General features: G+C 33.3%; 1 protein-coding gene across 1 annotated transcript; it reads right to left on the reverse strand.

Moving 5' to 3' along the window:
- Positions 1–267: 267 nt before the first annotated feature.
- LOC149528060 (mechanosensitive ion channel protein 6-like) lies at positions 268–15656 on the reverse strand. The gene is made up of 9 exons (XM_089807989.1): positions 15228–15656; positions 14496–15052; positions 13749–13872; positions 13226–13519; positions 12882–13084; positions 12088–12181; positions 11721–11901; positions 571–643; positions 268–418 (listed from the first exon to the last, which is right to left on the reverse strand). The coding sequence occupies exons 1-9, from the start codon at positions 15654–15656 to the stop codon at positions 268–270; spliced, it is 2106 nt and encodes a 701-aa protein (XP_089664115.1).
- Positions 15657–24805: the final 9149 nt, after the last annotated feature.

Here is a 24805-nt window from a genome sequence, read left to right on the forward strand (position 1 = left end):
GCGTTCCTTAACATCCCTGTATCTTTATATTGCAAACATGCACCAACCACTGATTTCATTTGAATCTATGGTGATCAAAACTCTACAGAACTGCATATTTGGTTAGCTGGAAGGGCCAATGAGATACCTTTTTTGTACTCTAACTTTCCTAACAACTGCCATTGAGGACGAGCTATCAATACCTCCTTGAGAAGGGTGGGCCCATGATGTCACACCAGCCATGTGTCACAAAGGGGCATGCCTGCATTGTTTAACTTCCTTGCAACTTCATCTTGTGGGCATGCACCAGCCGCTGATCTTGAGAGATCTGACGGTGCTCATAACACACACTTCTAAACCTGCGTAACTACCCTTCCACCCTATTTGTGGCAACCTAAAGAAGGTGGACCCACCTACCACATGGCCAAAATGTGCTTCCCTGCATTGTCAAGAAATCTGATAGAACTCAAAATGCAGGTAAGTAGGCACCAATAGAATCACCAACTAGATTGAGACTTCCTCCCTTTGCAACCCATAGAAAGAACATGGACCCACTGATCCACATGTCATAAAGGGTCTTCCCCACATTACCTAAAGGTCGTGCATTTGGAGAATGTGGGAATGCACCCACCGTAGATCGCCAGAGATTTGATGGTGCGAAAAGCTGCACAAAAGAAGAAGGTCTATTTGATCATTTTATTTTTTATTTTTTTGCATTTTAAATTCTCGAGCATTAAAATAGTATAAAAGATGAGAAATTGTTGTTGGGTCTCAGGCTTTGAAGAACTTGAGTACTGGTAGGAGTCACAAAAACTAGTAATGTAACCAGAGTCTAGATGAAAATTTGTTCCTCTAGAGCAGTAGTCACCTTCACTTCTTCAGATTTTTCAACTTGTCTCACTTCCTATTGAGCTTCTCCTTGAATTTGTGGAGTAAGTATAGGATTGGATTCTTGACCTAATTTGACTTATGCTCCATCTTTCTCAACTGTAACTAAGGCTTGCTTAGTTGAAATGAGTGCACTAGAGACAATGCTACTAGTGTTTCAATAATAACACTTAGTTGTTTAGTTCTTACACTTTGATCTTTTGTCTCTATAGTTGTAGGGGAAACACTAAATGCATCAATTTGTTTCTCCCCTGTTGCTTCCACTTCTACCATTTCAATTTCATCAGTTCTCACCAATATAGTTTGAGCATAATTTTTTTGCCATGGTGGAATCCTTCAATATCTTCTTCAAGTAATCATCAATCCAAAGATTGATGTTCTGAGAAAAATTATTAGGAACATCCTTGATTTGTATTTAGTCATGTTGACTCACTTGGTCTACATGTGGAGGATTGTCATTTGGCACTTTGTTCCTCTTGTTGATCTTCTTTAGTTGTGGCTTCTTTTGTTGTTGTTGCTTCCTCAGTTCCTCCCATACTACCATCCTTTATTGATTCTTCTTGTGTTGTTTCTATTGTAGCTTTTTCATCTTTCTTAAGATCTTTCATTTCTTGCTCACCTTTGTCTTTTATTGTAGGAGTGGATAACCCATAGATTTTTTTCTAGATTTGTGTACTCTTGGTCACCACATCCTCAATATTCTTGTTCAATATATGGAAAGCTCTATATTTTGGGGCAAATTTTGACTTGTGCTTTTCCATAGCTTTGGTAATCTTCCTCTTATCCAATTTTAGCATTACTTGGGCTAGAGTGGATTCTCTCATCTGTCTCTCAATTTGTAAACAATATTGTCATTTTTGCTCAAGTCGGTCATATGGACTCTTAGGTAGGGAGTTGGCAATCTCAATAGGAGTTGATTTGAATGTAGCCATCATCACATATATGGCTTCTTTAGCAGTATTTTGGTCAAACTTTCCTAACTTATCAAAATCTATGTGTACAAAACCAGATTAATATTGTCACACAAATTATCTAAGTCGGAGGAGGGACTATGGCTTACCACCTTGAATTGACTCATGTCATTATATTATGTCTTCTCCTCATATACTCAACCACTAGAGTGTATTTTCTCCTCACATATGTCTTCTTGGATAGTTGGCTCAGCTCTGCTAAGGCAATAGTCCTCTTTCCTTTAGGTTTCTCAACAACCTTAACTTTCTCGGTGGTTGCCCTTGTGTTAGGCCTAGTAGTAGGTATTGATGGCTTCTATCGTGTAATTTTCACAAGCTTCTTCTTAGGATTCTCCACTTCAGATTCCTTATCCTTTATCTTCTTCTTCTTAGTAGGTTTGGGTGTTTCATCAACTTCTTCTCCCTTGACACCTTCTTCATTTACTTCATCATCTTCTCCTTTTCCTTGAGTGAGTGCCAAAGGCACTTGGACATATTCATCCTCTTCTTCATCTTCATCTTCTTCTCCCCCTTCGCCAGCTTCTTCACAAGTTTATTCTTCTTCCTTAACATAGAATTTATCTTCAAGTCAATTGTAATTATGGACTTGCCTTCCTCAGAGTTTCCAAATGAGGTGGCACTTTTATCTATTTCTTTTGCCAGTAGAGATGTGATAGTTGCAGATGCCTCATCACCATTGATCACATATGGCAAAGGATTAAGTCATCTAACCCTAGGAATAGTTGCTTTCACATATGTATAATCTACATCCACTAAGAAGCAAACATCATTATAATGTTTCTCCACTAGTGACATAGGAATCCTTAGTCTCTGTTTCATGGATTTTTTAAAATCCTCAAAATAACTAGTCATCACTAACTCAAAGTTATCTCCAAGTTACTCTATGAATTCTACAATATGTACTGTAATAGACCTATTGTATTCCAAGAAACTTTTCCAAATGGAGGAAATGTGTTCTACATATAAAAGAATATACAAACTAGTAAAGAACCAAATTTGCAAGATACACTCTTTGCTTTCCTTATTGCCTCCAAATTTTCAAATCATTTTTGAAGCTCCAACTCAACAAGGTCATAGGTGTGGTCTCTCTTCACTATTTTGTATCCCAAACCTACATCCATGCAAGATGCACTATTTGGTTTGCTAGATTGGAAGAACTTGTGAGCTATCACTCTCACAAAAAAGTCAATTAAGGGGTCTAAGATAAAAAATATAGAAATTCCCCTCTTGTTCCATATTACACCTATGTTCTTCTAAATTATCTCCTTTGAATCATTTCACATTCTCTTGGGTCTATCTAGGGTAGGATACCATGTCACTCGGTTGATGATCCTTTTAGTGATCTTAATTGGTCCATTTTCCAACCATACAAAGTGATCATGTATCTACCGAGCACAATCTTTGTCCATTCAATTTTGAATACATTAGGGAAATCTAGGGCATAGGTCAACCCTTTCTTTTCTACAATTTTATTCTCTTCCCTTAAGACTTCATCTACACAAAGTTGACTGTACAAATCCCTTATCTCCATGTCTCTTATACTTCCAACTTTGCATGTATAACAACACCTGACATCCTAAATCATAAGAACCTTTGGTGGTATCATCAACAATGCACTAGACGAGTCTCCTTTATAAGAAATTTTAGGTATTGCTCAAAAAGGTGGTTGTCTTACATCATTACTAATTGATTTCACATTAAACACTTCCTTTCCTTCCTTCCTTCCTAACACTTGCAGAAGAGCTAGTTGCCATATTTGATACTTAGGGTTCACGAATATTTAAACAATGAAACTCGACACTAGTAAAATACTTTTCCAATGTTATGAATATGTCAAGTTTTAGTTGAATTCAGTTCACAAATGCAAGAATCTCCTATTGTAATTCACCTTCATGCTCTCTTTGATCACTGGTGAATGCAAATGAGTTGAGAAAAAATTATATAACCCTTAAAATTCTATTATAAATTCTTAATACTTACACAGCTATAATCTCGGTCAACATAGGGTTTCCAACTCACTCGATATATGCATTATTTCCACTTTTCTCAGTTTACATAGAAAACTCGGCCAATACTACCATACCTTCATTACTCAACAACAACTGAAATTGCATTTATGCTTAGTAGTAATTGTTAAACATTTAATCCTTGGCAACAACATGAAAACTAACAAAGCTATAGATTTCTTCTAGGTTCTAACCAATACATTGCATCTTAATTCATGCATATATAATCTTTTCAGAACTTAGATTCTCAGAATTGATTTAAAATATATTATTAAAATATCAGTCCCACACATACTTTTGATTGCCTAGTTGGAGGTGATGAGATCACCTAATCCATTGGATGAAGTGACCTCATCTAAAATTGATGTGCTGAAATCTTCCTTCTTCCATGTCTTGTTCATTTGGACTTTGACCTTCTCAACATTGACCTTTTCATTGCCTTTATTGTTTCCATTACTTGGTGTTGGTGATCTAGTTGGACAGTTTCTACTGATATGACCAGTCTTAAAACAACTAAAGCATGTAGTCTCACTCAACCACCTATTGTAGTTGCCTTAGAAATGTGTTCTAATGCATTTCTTAGGAACATGTCCATATTCTTGACAATAGTGACAAGTGTACCTTGTATTGTAAACCTAATTGTAGGATATTTCATTTTGTTGTACCTTTGTCTACTTGTTAGATGCCCACTTGGCATTAGATCTACATTCATATGTTTTATGTCCATACTTCTGACAATTATGACAATATCCTTCAAATATCTGTGTGCTTAAGGTCTTGGTTCTTCATTCATGTGTCTAATGTCCTTGCTTATTGTACTTATGACAATAACCCTTGAATTTCTACTTAGGGTTCTAATTTGCATTATTGCTCCTGCAAACATTTATTGTATGACCTAACTTTCCACAATTATGATAAGTGGGTTCATAGTTCTTACCTTTGTTGTTTCATTGTTCACCACTTTTAGATGATTCTCCTTCCTCCGTTTTGGTGTATCCCAATCCAACAGTATCATTATTAGATCTATGAAATCTCATCAGTTTCTCAAAATATTTGATGGCTTCACTAGGTTTGTTGAAAATTTTAGCAAATTCCTTTTCATTTCTCAATTCATTCCTCGGTTGTTTATGCTGTAACTTCAGGGTTTGTGATCTCAATATCTTTTCCATTCAATTCATGATTGGAAATCATCAATTGATTCATTGTATCCAATTGCATGTTAGGAATCTTTTACACATTTGATGTCTTCTCATACAATCTATTGGTTGGTGTTCTTTTGTCATCTTCAATAATGACTTTTTCCTCCTCGGATTTCTTCTTCTACATGGTTACCTCACGTAGAAATACAAATTGGACTTCTTGTTCTATCTGAAGATTTTTGACCTCTTCAGTTAGGGCACCATTCTTTTGACTTATTCAAAACTTATCTTAAACTTTAGCAGCCTTAAACACATCATCTATGATGTCCATACTACCTTCTTCTAAGATTGTCTAATTTCATATGCCTTATGTGAAGCTCACTAAAAAAAATTGTATGATTGTTTCTTTTTTACCACTATTATACTTAGACAACTTTCTAAGTATCCTATAGCTAAACTTGTCTTTTGACTTAGTTACCTCAAAATTTGTGTTATGTTTCCATTAAGGACAACCCTATCAACTATCCTTAGCCAAATTTCCAACATAGCCTTAGGTCTAGGTGTTCTTGTAGGCCTCACAATTTGTTCACCAATTAAATATACCTTCGAGACTTCACCCTTCACAACCTTTGCAGGTGGTGTTCTCTTTGAGAATCTTCTTGTTACTCTCTACAATGTAGGAGAAATATTTATAGATGAGGCCACTAGAGTAAGTGAGTCTAGTATGTCTAAAGGTTTATGCTCAATAATAGCTTCACCTTGGACCATCATAGGGGTAGAAATCTTTTCTTTAGATTGCATAGATTCACTTTGTTTCTATGTTCTTCCATATTCTCTTTAGAAATTCCTTCTTTCTCTACAATGCTATCAACTATTTTATGCACCTTCGTCTTTCTTGAACTTCTTCTCAACTCCTCCCATACCTTCTGAGATTTCTCTTGATAAGTTCCCCATCTTTTTGAATTGGGATCCTTCTCAGAAGCAAGTATGGCATACACATGTTATGTTACAACAAATGGATCTACTTCATAACCCATAAGAGTTGTCCATTGAAATCTAGGTTCAACTGCCTCCGTACATGTATAATGTGTCTCTACCATAAAACAAGTTGTATCTACTTTTATCTTTGGGCATTAAAAGAGGAACTTCACACAATCCAACAAGTGAGCATTAATGATATTATTTTCTCTTTGTTTCATTATTTTGTAGCTCCCTTAAAAAGACTGTGGGGTTGTAATTTTTGAAACTTATTAATTCTTTCCTTTTAAAATCACATATCTTAGCTTTTAAATTTTTATCAATCATTCATGTTTCCTTATGTTTGTTTTTTTGTTTTCTTATATTATTTGAAATGTCTTTAATTAGCCTTGCATTCTTCATCTTACTAAGGATTAGATGAGAAAGCAACACATTTCATTGGTATGTTTTATGTGTTGTACCTAGTACTTCTTCTAGACCATAAATACACATGTACTTAAGCTTACTTAGGTCTACATATGAATATTCCCCTTTTAGTGGTATTATTACATTTTCACTTTTCCACCTTAAGTGTCACTTTCACCTTTGGTGGACTTATCATATTAGCACTTTTCTACATTAGGTGGGTAATAAGTTATCACTTTATGTATAAAGGCATAATACTAAGATTTTTACATAATCTTATACTTTCCTATATCTCACCTTGGCCTATTTGACCAAGGCGTCTCATGTGAACTTAATTCTATTGGTTCCATCCAAATACATTCTTGATGAGAACACAATTTATTCTTCTCATATTGGTTATCTCTTGTTATAACACTTTTGATCATACCTCTATATCTTGGGTAGCTACCTCCATATCCAAATTGTACATGGTATCAAAGATTGATAACTGTCTTTAGATAATGTTTTGAGACATTTTGAATTTATTTTTGGTAGATTATGTTTGGTTCCTCTATGTGGATTTATATTTCATTTCAGAATTAGTCCATGGCGATGCATTTATGAGGTCACTATCATGATCAAGGGGTTTGAATTAATTAAGATAATCATTGGTTTTTATCCAAATAAAAAAATGAAGGAAAATATATATACAAGCATTTGAAGTTTGCATGTGGTTGCCAATTTTAGGAGCTACCTAGGATTTTACCACACAAATTTAAACAACTCAATTCAACTCACAAAAATAGAATTATTAATGCACATTAAAATTAATACTCCAAAAATGATGCAAACCTCCAGGACACTTACGAATGCTCAACATAACATCACTAACATTGACAAAGCAATAAACAGAGTCATATCACCAAATTCATTGAATGTGTAGGAATGCAAAACATTTATATAAATTGATACACTATCTTTGCATATAGGTTGATACTCAAAACAACACAAATTTTTTTGCAGACCAAATGGGAACACCAAACCTAAGATCTAAAATACTTTTACATTCCTTAACATCATACTACAACCATAAAATGGTATAAATCACATTCTTTTACATCTACCAACATTGCATCACAAGTAGGAATTGTAGAGGCTACCTATAAAAGCAAAATCTAAGGTCATCGCCCTTCACAAAGAAAGAACACATTATTTTTCCTATGAAAGAACATGAGCATGATATATTTAATGTTCTAAATTTTGAAGGATACAATGAAGTATCAATGAGGAATAAATGCATTGAAACAAGTAAGGGGAATAGAGGTATCACAATCCCAATGAGAGAATCATGGGTTTGAATAATAAAAGTAGATAAAGAAGACCTACATAAGTATTGGCTCGAAATAATATAAAGGGGGAAACAATTAGGATGGATTCTTGTTACCTTTCCATTAAAAGCTTCAAGATCTACAAGAAAAGAAATCTACATAGCAAAGCTCCTTATGCTACTTTAGAGAAAGTAATTTATTTTTAAACAAATAGACTATGAGCCTAGTAATATATTAATTATAAATAATCAATAACAAAATAAGAAAAAAAGGCTCTTAAAAGCCACATATTTATTTTTCAAGGAACATACATAATAAACCTAGAAACCTATTCTAATTCTATGCTGTCACAAAATTGGCATATTATCACATTTAAACCCACATATGAAGCATATAACTCCATTGTCACTGCAAAACTACAATGGGTGAAAGTATGGTTTACTATGTGATTTATTCTTGAAGTTATATTTAGAAGTTGTTGGAGTTCAATATTGGGGGTTGGCTTACCAAAAATGAAACCTGAACATTACATCTCTTTGTTAAGTTTGGAATCCATGCAAATGAACTTTAATAAGGGGAAACCAAACACATTAATAGAAAAAATCAGACAAAAGTTATATTCCTTGTGAAGCAAGAAAACTGAAAGCTTTTTGTGGCTGCACTTGAGCAACACCCTCAAGGAAAATGATTATAGAAGTGAGTATATTGCAGCAGTATACTGATCACTTTAATGCACAAGACTTTGACAACGTGTAGGAGATCTCATCCTATGAAGACAAGTTCAAATACTTTCCTAACCTACCCTTGGTCTAATGAGGGATGCAAGGTTGCTAAAGACAACTTACTCAGGACAATGAAGGACCACTTGCTAAATTCTTTCTCCACACATCAAGAGAATTTTTAATGGTGCCACATAAAGAAATAACCCAAATGAGTGGAGTACTAGTGTTGTTATTGTTATCCTACTTTTATGGAGAGGTGATATCAAAGAATCACAATAGAAAACTTGCATAAGGAAAAAAATTGAAAATGTGTTAAATGTTATGTTCCATAGCCCCTTAGGCCGTGGTCTCCTCAAGGTGATTAAGACTCTTTCATTTGCTCTTCAATAAAATTTTAGTTATTTCAATGCATATGACAATTGTACTGGATATTTGTGTAAATATTCTTACTCTTCTCTTTTGTTGAAATATTGTATACTAACAAAGCCGCCCTAAATCCATGGCAAATAAAAATAAATGAGCCATACAAATAAGGAGGAGAAAATGTTTCTGAAATCCAATATCAAAGCAAGGAAAAAACTATATTTACCATGGATGTGAAGTAATCAGATTTGCATTGCTGTAGTGGAGCCTAACTATGAAACCTCTTCTAGAACTTACAGAGATTGTTATGACAAGTTTGTTCATTTTATTTTATTTTTCCAACAATGAGGTTAAAAGCATAACATACTGAGAGTGCAAACATGCCAGATTGGTATTTTTTAAACGTTGGCTCATTGTCGTTGAATAAGTGTACTGTTGAAAGAAGCTACAAAAACATATTTAAATTTGACTTTCATATTAAATTGTAGTTCTTAAAATATTGGAAATTTAAAAGTTTGAAAATCTAATTAGATGAGCTATAACTCTTCAAAGCGAGTCAATTTTTCTTCAAAAAGTTGTCGGTATCTGTTGTACATTAATTATAGTTCTTAAAAAGAGAGGTTCTTTCAGCTTGAGATCATAAAGGGAAGGACATTGAAGTTGTATACTGATTCTGTCGTGTGGATAAAAGAATTCTCTTCCCTTTAAATGTATAGATGGGTAGGTTGTAGCCAAACTGCAGAAGAATGAGTTATAGTTCTATTTTGATGTATCAAAAATTGGTTCAATACTTGATCCATATTTGGATCAATATGACCTGCAATAATGTCAAATGGACCTACTATTTTTTTCAAGTACTTAATTATCTCCCTACTGTAGTCCAATCTGAAAATTAGATGCAAAGTGGTAATAACAAGTTGACAAGAAAACTAATTTGCACTTGCATGACTTTCATGAACTTCTCCATGCCTTTACTGTTGGCATTATATTTATTAAAGGATGAACATGATTTCTTTATTTTGTACAAGATTGTATGTGTACGCAGTCATTACTACTAACTTATGGCTCGAGGACTTCAATGAGGATATATTGCTGCCTTCAGTAAAGATGCAACACAAAAAACACAAGACATAGATGTCTCTGAAATTATGTTGAAGGGAACATGTCTTTTATCAAAATAATCTCCCTCACTGAGGAGCTGCTGCTTCTTAATAGTTCTGACCATGCTTCAAGGATGCTCAATCCTACAGCTGTAATATTAGAGGCTAGAGAAAGAGAGAACACATCCACTCCTTAAAAATGTAATATATGATGTTGTAATATCTGCATCATACCATACCCCTATGCAATTCCTTCTGCATATCCACAAAAATTGGACTTATCCAGAAAGTTCCCACCTTCTGTGGAGAGAGTATTAGATCCACTCCCATTCTTGTTGCTTGGAAATGTGGCATACAGAGAGCTCAACTTGTTTTCAAAGATAAAAATGCTGAAGATTGAGTGACAATTCCTGCAAATTTCATTCTTGTTAGTTCACTTTTAGCATACAACTCAAAAACTATCACTTATATTTGTCAAATGGTTATAAATATACAAAATTAAAAGAGACCATAATTTGATTAGATAATTAAGATGTTGAGGAAACTACAAGACAACTACAAGTCATCAAGTCCTGTTTTCCTTACTGACAATTTATGCTATTTCTACACTGGCAAGTTGCAAGATTTTCTCACTACTGTACAGATGAGAGAAACATTTTTCTTCAATGCATTGTAAAGAAATCATGCATAGATTTCAAAAACAACACTATTGCTCAAAGATTTCTGAAAAACCAATTCAAATATAGCAGTCTGAGGGCAAGCTATAGTAACTAGTAGACACAAAACTCACAAATGCTAATGTTCTCCAAAATAAATGTGAAAATGTGGGTATGATCACAAGTCATAGAGGTGAACAGGGAGGAGGATATTGTTGTGCTCTTTCTTAGGAGTCATATTTCCCAGTATTCTAAAGATGTAAATAATTACCTGATTCTGAATATGCAACTCTACCACAAACAATATTGAAAATCCTACTGCAAGATTACATTATGTAAGAGCACAGGAAGAATACTTAATACAGATGTGCAATAAAAATTAGATATAAAAATACTAGTGCAATCTTGCTAAAATGGATGTCAACATCCCACAATGAGTATGTTTCTATCTGCACTTCATACCTTAGATATTATATGTTCTGGCAAAAGAAGGCAATTCCACAAAACACATACTACATGTAAAAAGCAATATAACTTTGTTGCCTGCAATCCAAAAAATCATCATTGTAAATTTCAGTGTAGATTCCACAGTAGTCATAGAAACAGTATGCAAATTGACAATGGAAAGATTCCCCACAAAAAAAATATTCACCTCTGCTTAATTGTGGAGAGTACCAAAGAAAGATGAAAATATACGGAACCTTGAAAAAACCAATTTCTTTTGCTAACCACCTCTACTCAATGATAATGCATACCTATCTGCAAAAGGCTCAACAAACTTAAACATGCACGTCTTAACGCAAAAGCTAAAATTCAATTTTAAGTTCCTCAAATATTTCCTTCATTTTCAGTTGCAAAACAATTTTTCAATTTGACTCTTACCTATGTTCTGACAATTTCTTGTCTATCTGAGGTGAAGGCCTTTTCTCACACTATTAATGCTCTTAATCTTCCTAATAAACACATTATATTCTGGGTGTAAATGATGAGACCTGCTTTTAATATGGCTACATGAACAAACAAAACACTTAAATAATAAAACAATCTATGGAAATGTTTATCTCATAAATAAGATAAGCTGAGGTAAATTTAATGGCCTTAAAAGGATATAGTTAGCCAAAATTGATAGAACAAATTCATCAAAATATTATAATGGAAAGGTTAGGAACGTAAATGAAGACTTTGCATATGAACAAATGAACATACTCCCTGCAACTAGAATAAAAAACATGGAATCCTTGATAGCAATAGCATCTTCAAAATAATCTGCAAGAGGGAAACTACAGGCAAGAAAAAGAGAGAGCATATCAACTCCTTTAAAGGCTGCAGAAATATCTGCATGATAGCACCCCTTGTCCCAGCAAACTTTGTAAGCTATCACGACAATCTGTGCCCATTCAAGAATCATAACATACAGAGGCCTCACCTTGTTTTTTAAGCCAAAAATGTTGAAGATATTGGGTGACAATTGCTGCGAAGTTTACTCTCACTAGCTCACTACCATAGCATACAAATTTTTAAAAATATTATATTCAAAGAAACCATAATACTAGTAAATAAAATGTATTTCTACCTGTACTTCATACCTCAGAAATTCTATTTTCTGGCAAAGAACATGCAAAACCAGAAACATGTATCTTATGCACAAAGCAATGGAGCTTTGTTCCCTGCAAAACACAATCCAAAAGAATTTGTCATTATAATTACCAATGCAGATTCCAAGATAAGTAATGAAACAGTCATTAAAACAAAACAAAGAAAAAGAAACACTTCCAATAAAAATTGTTATTCTTTATTTACCTCAACTCATTAGAAATGAATGAGGATCTCATCTTACAGTAGACCCAACAAACTTAACAAGCATTTTTTCAAGAAAAATTTGATATTCAATTTAAAGTTCCTCAAGCATATCCTTCATTTTCAGTAGCAATGCAGATCTTCTATTTGATCTCTCACTTATGTTTTGATAATTCATTGTATGTATGAGGCAAAGGCCCATTCTCATCCTATTAGTGTTCTCAATCTCCCTAGTAAACAAATTATAGTCTGGGTGCCAATGATGATGTTTGCTTTCAATATAGCTGCATAAAGAAACATAGCGCCTAAATATTCATACAAATCAAGGAAATACCTCTTTCATAAATAAGATAAGCTAACCTAACCTTACTGGCCTTTAGGCCAAAGTGGACCAATGGACCTAGATGAGTTTGTTTATGATTCTCTTGTTGCTGAGATTTAAGAATAAATTTCTAGAAACTTTATGTGATTAACCCAATCAAGTATTTCGTATGTAAGGGTGTTTGCAGATTTATCTGTAACTGTGCCTCATATTATACCATTGCTAAAAAAAATCACAAATAAAAGGACCTGCTTATTCTCTCCTTAAGCGCAGCAATTTTTTCCACAGTAGTAGTAGCATCCACGAAGAAGTCAAAACTCTCTCCCATATCTGGACTCCTATGATAGTTAATGATTGGTTTCATGGATAATATTGAGTTGGGGTAGTATACTTTCTCGTTATCACTCAACAGAAACACTGTAGTGAAGATGTTCATTTCTTCCACAACCATCTGTACCATTCAAATATCAATTAGTTGTACGGTTGTATTCAAAAACCAATCTGTAACATTTTCTACTTTTTCTTTTTTTGTTCATAGGTGAATCTTCACTCATTTCAGTCATTTGTGAAAGGTAAGAAGGATGACTTTTACCTGAACTCCATCAACAATACACCGATCACCCACGTCAAATGGATGCGTGATAAATACAAACACAACGGCTTCAAAGATTGTTTTGCAGGTATTTTTGAACATGAAAGCCACAGGCAGAAATGAAGTTAATATTATAACAATAGCACGGGTGCTGGCAATGCCCAGAAGTACCAAAGAGAACATTACTATGATTATAACCACAACTGCATTGATGAGTTTGTGTAGTTGTTTAACTGCAGTTTTGGAGTCATTAAGAGACCGGGAAAGTAATTTCCTTTCTTCAAAAACATTCATCTGCCACAAAAAAGATACATTAGTCAGTATGTCCCAAGAAAGAGCTAATAGAACTAGATAATCAGTATTGCCTAGTTTAACTTATTTTGTGTTGTTTTCGTCGGAATAAAACAGAAAAATTAGGTCAAAAGAACATGAAATAAGCACACCGTTCCGAACAAAACCACATCTAGCTATATGTTGGGAGTGATACTTAAAAGCAGTATGGAACTGATTTGAAATAGCATACCACCCAGTTTGCAAGAGACGATTCAGTGATCCTTCCTGTATCTGAGGCTCCTGTAAATTGGGGAAAGACTCTGCTCACCTCTGTTTTCCTCATTAACTTGAGCAGGTCATCTTCCTCAATATAACTGCAAAAGATGGGACTCTAATTTAATTAAGAAAAAAATATTCTGAAACATATTCATTTTCCTAGAAGTAAATGAACCATGAGCCGTGGATTTTCCTGATATTCTCTGGTCCTATTTATGCTAGTGGGTTCATGCTTTTTCCTTGGTGCTTTTGTAAAAGTCAGGTGTTTGAGAACAATGGCATTAGCACCAAAGTGATCATACATTACAAACTGCTGCACATGATGCTTAGCAGAGCCGTTTTGGTATTAGTTCATGGTTTAATTACCAAACACATGAATGGGTACATGGTCAGACTGCAGTATGGTTAGGAACTGGGATACCAATTTCCAGTCCATAGTAGTGATCAAGAGTGCTTGTGGATCTTATTGTGTGAGGATGCCAGTTTAAATGGCAATGGCGTTCTGTTAAGACATAAATAAACTGCCAATAGTATTGCCTGCTACAAATTTTTATTGGAACAATCCACCAGAAACTAGAATTGGCATTATCTATGGACTATTAAATGTTAGCTTTCTAATTCTTGAATAACAAAAACAAAGCTTAGTACGGCACCTCATTGTAGGACAAAGCCTATGTGAGGTAAAGGTATTACTTCAAAGAACAAGTCAGTGGATGCATACTCTGTTCCACGCTTAGCAACAGTTTCAAATATCCTCTTTGCCTTAATTGCTGCTTGACGTTCACTATCGATCTTCGGATCATGTTTATGGTAATTCAAAGACCTGTCAATTGTGTTAGCGATTCCCGAATGCCTGATATTTCGGATCCATCTCTTCATTTTCCAAGCAGAGACATTCCTCTGATTCAGCTTCTTCAGTTGTTTAATAGTTATCCCATTGGTGCTCCCTTCCTCTTTGAGCCCTGCCCTATCATTATTCTTGTTATCAGGAGGATCTATTTGAATTTCCACGTGTCCTGCATTGTTCGTATTATTTGTATCTGTTAGAGCAGAGGATTGATGGATTTCCATCATTGGGGGCGGAGATATAGTTTCAAGCACATATTGATGGAATATGGACTCCTGAATTCTGTCAAAATATGTTTTCACATGAAAATTCAAAGCCAAAATCTTCACCAATAGTGTTTTGAATAGCCATAGAAATGAGGCGCACAGAAGACAAAGTAGAAATGTCCCTATGTAATCCAACAGGTTTTTGTTCTCGATAGCTCGCTCCAACTGATAGCAAAAATTCACCAAAATATTAGAATGTAAAAGAGATCACAAATATAAAGAGGAATTTGCAGATGACTAAGAAGAAAAACCCTATCCCCAACAAACAATAACAATTATGAAAATGCATTTTCATTGAGAAGAACAATTATGAAAAACGAGAGTGTGGAACGGTTACTACCTTTTTATCAAATATGAGATGCCAAGCGAGCAAAACTAAGCCGAACCAGAGGCAATTCTTCGCACTACTCCTCACTCCATAGACAAAGTAGAGGACCCTCTTTCTCAAAATGAAATTTCTCTCGATTACGAAAACCCCCACACGAATTATCCAGCCAGAAACGAGTCTCCCGGAGAAAACAAGCAGAGCCATCAAAAACCACTTCCATGACTCTAACCCCCAAATGAAACGTTTCTTCAGAGACCCGACTATGAGGCTCGAAAGCAATCCTGCTATAAGAGCCAATAAAGCTGCACATTCCAAAAAAAGCCATTTGTCAAATCCGGAGTGCTTGTAATTTGGAAGAACCTCCTCTTCTTTGATGGGACCAAATTTTTCTTCGATATCATCTGCAGCTGAGGGACATTTGTTCAGATTCCTTTCAGCCATTCTTGTAGATTTTTCCATTGCATGAAGTAAAGAAATCGTATCCATGACACAGTAAATAAACTATGAAACATTGTATCCATGACACGCTATATAAGCTATGAAACACCTTTTCACTTTCCATCCCAGTCCACAATCCGTTCGACTTAAAAACCATTCGCCTTCCCTCCCTTACCAAAACCCAAATTACAGTCCAATGCAAGCGCGAATGCAATCGAAAGAAATAATGAGAACAAAATGACATTTGGTCGTTAATGTGGCATGATAAGAATTTTTATTTGATATTATATTAATAATTATTATTATTGGTTTGTTAATAGATAAACTATGATACATTAATTTACAATTTGATTTAAAGATGGATGTATAGATAATAAATATAAAAATTGTCTTCACTAGTACAATTGAGAATGGGTAAGGTTAGATTCAAAAGATCAAAGTATATTATATGTGATTAATTGAATTCCTTTAAATATATAATACTAGGTCTATATATAATATAATATCAAATTTATTAAATTAAAAAAATTAATACTTTGAAAAAAGTCATATATACATATTTGTTTTGGAACATTTCATGTTCACATTAAGCTACACTCTTGCAAGGATTTCGAGAAGGATGTCATTATTTTTCTATTTTATGGTGAGGGAAGCATTGCCTTGTATCTAGAGTTACTTAACGGACACAATGAAAACTTGTCCATCTAGTTGTACTAAAGATGTCTCTAGGTGAGTGTCATTAGCTTCAAAGTTAACAAGGTCATTAAAAGAGTCACCGAGATGAGCTAAAGTGGGAAGAATATCTACTAACAAAGAAAGACCTCAAACATTGAAAGCTTGTTAAATTTATTCAAAGGGAACAATTGGTTGAGTGTCAAATTGGGTTTGTTTGACATCTACTTTAAACCATGTGACAATTTTCTTTGATCCTTATCAAACATTTCACCTTAGATAGGAATTTTAACTATTACTATCATTATCATTTTGTGTTTCTTAATTTTCTTTAATACAAAATCCTTACGAGTTTATCCTTCTTTCTCATCTCATTGTTGGAAAAAATTATTAGGAAAGTTGAGGCTTTTAAGGTGGGGAGGCGGGTGAGGGGAGGAGGGGGGTATGGCGGGGGCCTGGGGGGGGGGGGATCTCCTTACTTTTATAAGGTTGTCTTAATATTAGTGATAATAACTTTTGGAATACTTATACATTACTTTTGAATTGATTTAACTATAGAATTATTATCTTGGATTCTAATGTATCAAATACAATACACATAAGTAACAATTCTTCACTGCATTATGTTCACAAATATATCTCACACATCTATTATTTATCAATATTTTTTTATAAATATATCACACAAATCTATCATATCAATAATTATACGTCTCTTATGATGCTTATGAAACATTTTTTTGTGTATCTAATGAATACTAAAATCATATTATGATGGTAACCTAGGAACCATATAATATAGTTCTCATTGAAAGAGCTTAAAAGGAAAACATGTTATTCCATCAATATTTTGCAAAAGATTTATTATTATTATGTTAAATTATTGGAAAGCTAGAATTTTCCATATATAATTTTCTTTATAGTTGTCATTTGTGACAAAAATTAACTTCTTTTGTTCCACTAAAATTTCAAGTCCTTTTGTGGTCTCATCTTTGATAAAATTTAACTTGTTCTCAATGTCATTTTTTGGCATATATTTAAAAAATTCTCAAACAAAGGTCTTGCAATTTTCTCATAAGCCTATATAAGCTTATTGTTTGCTTCTTCAAGATTGTCCATTAATTCCTAATTCAAAGAAATGTGAATTTTATTTTGGCAAATGAGATAAGCGGTAGGCAGAGGACCTTCATAAAAAAAGGTCTAATTAACCAGTTTGTATGAATCTTAAAGTAACATATCCAAAAGGACCAACTACATAAAGAGAAACTAATTCAACATGTTTTAAATATTCGATGTTAGTAAGGAACAATAAGTTTTTACAATCCAATTTATTAAGGAATTTGTAGGAATATTTATGGAGAGAATTGTAAGGAAATGTTTACATCAACTTCTCTTTATCACCTACCTTGATTTATTTTGAAGAGTAGTGTTTTATAATGTTCACAACCTAAGTTGCCTAAACCAACTTTATGATGAACCATTAAGTGATTTTAAATGTAGATGTAGATATTGTTATTCAAATTTCTCTGAAACATTCTCTTCAAATTCATTCAATGCATTTACATATATGTATATGTATACATATATACATATAAGGACATTTGTTTTGTTAAATTGAACCTTCTCATATTTATATAATGATATATGAAAATTATTGATTCAAATAGGAAAAAATGAACAAGTGGAATTTTTTGTTGCTAGTGGGCATTCTTTAAACTAGAACTAAAAAGAAAAAAAATTACAAAAAGAGAATATATATTAAAAAGAAAAATGAAACAAAAAAATTATAAGTAACAATTGAAGATAACACCTTTCACAACATTTATTTTGGAGGAAAATTAATTATCGTTTTTATAGAAAAATGTAGTGATCAATGCTCCAATATTCTCAAACATGTTGTATATATATGCAATCACAAGCTATAAAAGGGTAGAATCTTGAAAGAAAATTTGATACACTAGATGAATATACAACCTATCATAAAGATATTGAAAAGTATATTATAAAAAAGTTGCAACTATACAAATTTAATCAATTGTAATCTTTATAAGTAGAGTATTTTATATTGTATAAAGTATGTTTAAAATGAAATAATTAAATTGATAAATTTACAAAAATATAATATATAGATAATTTAATATTTTAGAATTTCGTTGATAGGCACTAGTACATTATAGGTCAAATTTATACCTAAATTTTTGACCAAGCTCTTAATTGGCTTGTTCAATACCTTTTTTTGTTTTTATACCCGAGTTGGTCAAAAGTTTGACCAACTTAGGTTCAAATAAAAAAATAGAGAAAAGTTTGTTTGTTTGTTATTTCATCTCCGCGGCACAATTAGGGTTATTAGAGCTGAGGATTTTAGGATTGCAAAAGCTATTGGAGCTAAGGATTTTGGGCATATCTAATGAGAGGTATGTGGTTGATTGGATAGGATTCAGTTTTAAAATTTTGCTCCATGCTTCCAACGGATACCATTTATGTGATGTCTTGATTTACTATTTTTTTACTTTCCTATGCAGTGCCATTGACATCAAAACTATATATTTCTTCCAAACACGGATTTTATAGCAATTGTGAATTCAATGGTAGTGTGCTAGGGAAAGGGCTAGGTTGTACGTACAAGAATACCCCCATGAAAGTACCAAACAAAGGGTTCCAAAATAAAGCTATTCTTATTTGGATCTCCATTCAAGAGCATAAACCCCTAATGAAGAAAAGATTTCTCCCCATTAGCAATAGGTAATCCCCTTATGGCAAGCCACAAGAAGGGATCTCCTACTGAACAATAGGCCCAACAGGGGAGTTCTTCTAGTTGGCATTCATTATTCTAGGAGCACCTGGTTGATTGCCCAACAAGAGAGTTATTTAGCAAAAGAAAAACTCTGTAAGAATTGGTATCATTGATTTAACTTATAAATGTGTGTCTAGTGTTATCAATTTGATATTTTTCTTCTATGTTAAATGTCATGTCTATCCATCCACAAATAAATCAAAATCCATTGGTTTTGTTTCTATGTTTGATTAGTTTTTGGTGTCATCATTCTCATCTTTCAAATTATTCGAACAATTATAATCTCCCGTTACCCCAATTAAATCATTGTAAACAAATCTTCATATCATTATATTGGTCATACATGTCTATGTTGGACTTCATCTGAATGCTATAAAATTCTAGGCCATTATATATAAAAGTCTGGGTTTGGTCCCAAACCAGTAAACGTAATCTTGACCTATATTACAATTAAATGAATGCCTAATGAATTGGTGATTCACATCCTCCTCTTCTTATATACTACTCCAATCACAATGATAGTAATTTTTAAAAATGAAATACAAGCTGTTCAGAAAGCTAATTGAAATGTGTTCAAGTAGTACAATAGTCATAATTAGAACAAGTTCAAGCAAAATATTACCAAAAAATAATTTGCAAAACATCCTTCAATTATTATTTTAAATTTAGGATGCTTTTGTGTTTTTTCCCGTTCTACTATGATTGCAACTAGAGACACTGTCTGGTGATAAAATTCATAGAAACTAAAATCAATGGTGATTATGAAGCTTTAGAACTCAAAAATTCAAAAAAAATTAAGTATACAATATATCAACCATGAGTTTTCCCCTACTGATGATACACAAGAATAATTGAAGGAGTTATATTGTGCCCTGACATTGATAGCTTAGAACTCTCCTCTGTAGTCGTTCTAACAATATCAAGGGTATTTCCATGGAGTAGCTTATAGGAAGGACCTCCAATCCCTTGGGCTTCAAAGTAATTTTTTAACTGCAGTGGCATCCACCATATATCTCTTGTAACCTTTAAGAGAAGTAATCCTAAACCAGCTGAAGCTAGCACTACAACCCAAAAAACCCATTCCATGATCTTAACCAAGAAGATTTTTCTGAATGAAACACAACACTTTGAGTTTTTTTTTTTACTTTAATTTAATTTTCTATCCCCCAATTCCCAATCCTAAAGCAATCAGTGAATATGCATGATAGAAAAAGTTGATAGAACATAAACCACAAAAAAAAAGCTATCGTCATGATGATATCGTATGATATAAACAAATCAAGTAGGCTTAGCTAGTTGCTGAAAAAAGTTATGATATTGACAATAGTAGATGGACAAGATTACGTTGTAAAATCATATCTATATATATATTGATCAATGCATTACATATATAATTGATCTTTATTTGTGGTCTTAAACTCATTGCCCGTGCTAGCTATCTTGAGGATATCCATAAATTTTTATTACCAAGATGTGAGTTGAAACCTGGGGTGGGTCTATGCATTTTCTTTCTTACTACTTTTAAATTACATATGAAAATAAGCTCATGAGTGTTTCATCAACATTATTTTTTAATTTGGATCTTAAGAATTATGTGAACAATCTTCTTCTTTCAAACATCTTTGTAGAAGTGGGCAGATCATGCAATCCAATGCTAAAGAGTTTGAAAATTGATAAATTAAAAAGCTTCTGAGATGTAGTTGGATTGAAAAGGTGAAAGATGACTTTTAGTTACAGTAAAACTATGTTAAGTTAAGGCAACAAGTCCATTTTTTAATGGAAGGCATTCATTTGGTAGACTAAGTATTATTGTGACATTTTTTAGATTATTCATATTAACTTGATTTTTTATTAAGGAAAATAGGTGTTAATGGGACCTTGAAACCCTACAATAGTAAAATAAAAGAATAGATAAAGTGCTTAACGTATTATCAGCATAAAATCCACTGACAGAAGTAACAGCTTCCCATAGAAAAACAAGTAAAAACATAAATAAATAGGGAAGCAAAGCAAAAAAACTAGGAGAAGCCCAAAATGCCAAGAGAAAGGCTCAGGAAATTTCTCTGAGGATTTTCGTAGCTTGAATCTCTAGCTTAGTCATTCTTTGAGCCACCTGTTTCAAATCTAAAAGATCTTTCTCAAGTTCTTGGATGTCCTTCTTCTTTGTGTTGGATATGGTTCTCTTTCTCGAACCGTCCTCCAGAGTCTTATCCTTTCCATTTTTGGGATATTGGCCATCCTCCTTACTAGCCCTATGTTCTTCAAGTTTTTTTGTGAGCACCTTTATGTTGGCATTTGATTCTCTTAGAATGTTATAGCTTTTCTTAGCAATTCTCTACAGAGTTCCCTCCATAGTCTAAACTCTACTCTTCGGTTCCTCCACTCTATTATCCATTTCCTTTTCCTCCTCTATTTTCCTATTCTACATGCTTCAATTATCCCTTTCTAGTCTACCCACTCTATATTTGAGCTCTTGGATTTCATGGAAAGTCCATGTAGTGGTTCAATAACTCTCAACAGAATTATTTTTAGCATTATTAAGCACATTCATCTGAGGGTTTTCCTTTGTTATTTCACTCAAAATAACAAGGGCAGGGTCAGTTAGCTCCTCCATTTGAATTTTTCCCTCCTTATTCTCCTTAACTAGAGTTTTGATCATCTCTCTCTTAAGCTCCATCCTCGTAGAAATATTATCAAAATTTCTCCAAACTACTCTCCCATCTTTGCCTGAAATCATACATGTGTACTAGCTGGACCCATATTCCTCAACTTCCTGCTCATTCTTTTACCCACTCCCCTACTTCTCATCTTCCTCAATGTTATCCTTCCCTTCCTCCTACTTGTCCTTCTTAGAGTCGATATCTCTCCCTCTTTTCAAACTCCTATTAGACTTGCCCTCAAAATCCTCATCTCTATTTGCAAGCATCTTAATAGTGATGTTTCTATTTCCACCCATCCTCTCCTTACATTCCTCCTCTCTAAGATTATCTTCCTCCCCATTAGCATTATCTCCCTTCGTGTCCATGCCCCCCTCCCTCTCATTGTAGTCTCTACCAATTAAAATTCATTTTTTCTAATGACTTTCTATAAATGTTATGTTTCTTTATAAGTACATGATAAATTTTTAACTTTATAATTTATATATATTAATTTTCTAGATTCTGATTTGATGGTAGTCAATTTCTTTTTGTTTACAATCAATGAATTTAGTTGTGAAATGCAGTTCTTTTCTGCATGTATTTATATCTCTTCTTGCACATCTATTGCCTATTCCTGTGCATAGAAAAATAGGTAAAAGGTTACATTGATATGTAATAGAGGTTGTATTTGAGAAATAATGCCTTATACCTTGATGATTTGATGCTCTTTTCATTTGATCACAAGTATTGATGTAAAAATATAGTTGAGAGATCTAAGATTAGAATTCATTACCTTGAAGTGAATTAGACACTTACCAAAATAATCTAGGCACCCTTGGTTATATACCTCTCCCAACCATTTTGGGATGCAAATCTCAAATAAGAGTGAAATAGGCCTATAATCCCTACTGAAACCAAATAAATATTGCCCATTTAGATTTGATGCCAAACATTGAGGATAGGGGTAGATTTTAAGGAAAGAGCAACCCTAAGTTTCCCTTGTCCTCCCTAATCATCCTTCTCTTCCCAAGATGGATCTGAATTTGGAACAAAGATCCTACTTAGAGATACACTATTATGAATATGTGTGGAATAAAGATGGGATAAGCAAAAATAGATGTGGAAGGCCACATGGTTTTAGTGGGACCTAGATAAAAAAGAAATTATATGGGGATACAATTTACAATGTTTCATTTACACTTGTTCGAACAAGTGGATTGTTGGAGCAACCATAGTTTAATTTAGTGAGAATGGAATATATGGGTTGGATGAAGAGGCATCTCAACCACCTCCTCTCCCAATACAAATCATTAGTGCAAATTGGACATTTACCCATATCATTAACATGATGGATTGAAATAGTTATGAAGGTAAGATCTTTTAAAATGCTTATCAATATGTCAAATTGATTCTTAAAACCCTTATTTAATGTAATCATCGTCTCAAGTTTTGCATCAAAATCTAGACTTTGAAATAATTTGTCTAGAGACTAATTATAATTTAGGTATTACATGCTTTCAAATAAAGCCTAAATATCTCCTCTTTTGACAAAAAACTCCAACATTCAACAAACCTTGGTTTCTCTTTCATGTGATGTAGTGTTTTCAATTGAGAACCTCTGAAATCATAAAGTTCAAAAGACATATGGAGTTCATTTTACATATTGTTAAGCTCTACAATTATTATACATACTTCATAAGATGATTATGTATAACCCACTTTATTTGACTGCCCAATTAAATGATATGCTCACTCTTTGTAAGAAAGTGAGCAAAGATCAAGACTTCTTAAGAGTTTTCTTGTAGCTAGGTATGCCCACTACTTTCACTTAGCACACAAGAAAATTCAAGGTCATATAATTTCTTTGATTTGAGTGAATTTGAGCAAGGTGACAACTTAGCACAAAGAGAATTGTAAGAAGACAAATTTTCATTGATTATAATATAGGTGAATTTGAGCGAGGTGACCAAATTATTTTTTTCAAAACCATATGTGCAGATATAAATATTAAGTACAATGTTCAATATTTTTCTAGATATACACATTAATTAGACCAAATTTTTCTTTCAAAACCATATGTGTAGATATAAACATTAAGTAGAAAATGTCCAATACTTTTGCAGATATACACATTAATTACACTCAAAAAAAAAAATTCAAAACCATATGTGAAGATATAAATATTTACTACACCATGTCTAATAATTTTGCAAATATATTCTCCTATGAAGGAAGACCACGTCTGGCAATATGAACCCAAAAAAAACTAATGAGACAATTGTTAGATTGTGGTATCAGTTCTAAAGAAAAGATGATAAATATAATTGTCCTTGCAAAAAGTGTAAGGGCTTAAAGAATTGAAGAATTCTAATCACAACATCCCAAAGCCATTGTAGGCAACATGATCACATTGAAGGGGGCCATGATTTTATTCAATTGGTGAATGTGGATTTCCAACTGGAGGAACATGAAAGTGTGAATATCTAATTGAGGATAATGCTCCCATGGAAGAAGATGATAAAGTGCTAGATGACATAATTAAAGAAGATGGTATCGGCACAACTAATGAAGATGATCATGATGATGGTACTAGCGCATTTGATAATGATGATGAAGATGGTCTTGATATACCTATACTTGAGAAGTCATAGGAGCCCCTATACCAAGGCTCCCAAAAAAATCTTCTCTCTACTATAGCGTTGTTGAACTTGAAGGTTATGAATAGTTTATCTAATGTAGCAATGTCACATATGCTAAGGTAATGTCATTTTTGTCATCTTCAATTTTACCATACCATTACTACTTATTATATTAACAATCCATATTTTTTTTTGGAGGTTGATAGGTGAGTTTTTGTTAACACCATCAACATTTTGCCTCATTCGTATTGAAAATTATCTACCATTATGAATCAAATTGGAATGAAGTATCGAACAATAATACGTGCATATCCCAATCATCACATTATATATCATAAACAACATGAATTTGCAATAGAATGTCATAATTTTCATATTAGTAGATATCAGTCAGATCAAAAAATAAAA

This window comes from Cupressus sempervirens, chromosome 11 (assembly GCF_028749045.1).
Source record: "Cupressus sempervirens isolate cs-2001-9-10 chromosome 11, ASM2874904v1, whole genome shotgun sequence".
In the NCBI taxonomy this organism is placed as follows: domain Eukaryota; kingdom Viridiplantae; phylum Streptophyta; class Pinopsida; order Cupressales; family Cupressaceae; genus Cupressus; species Cupressus sempervirens.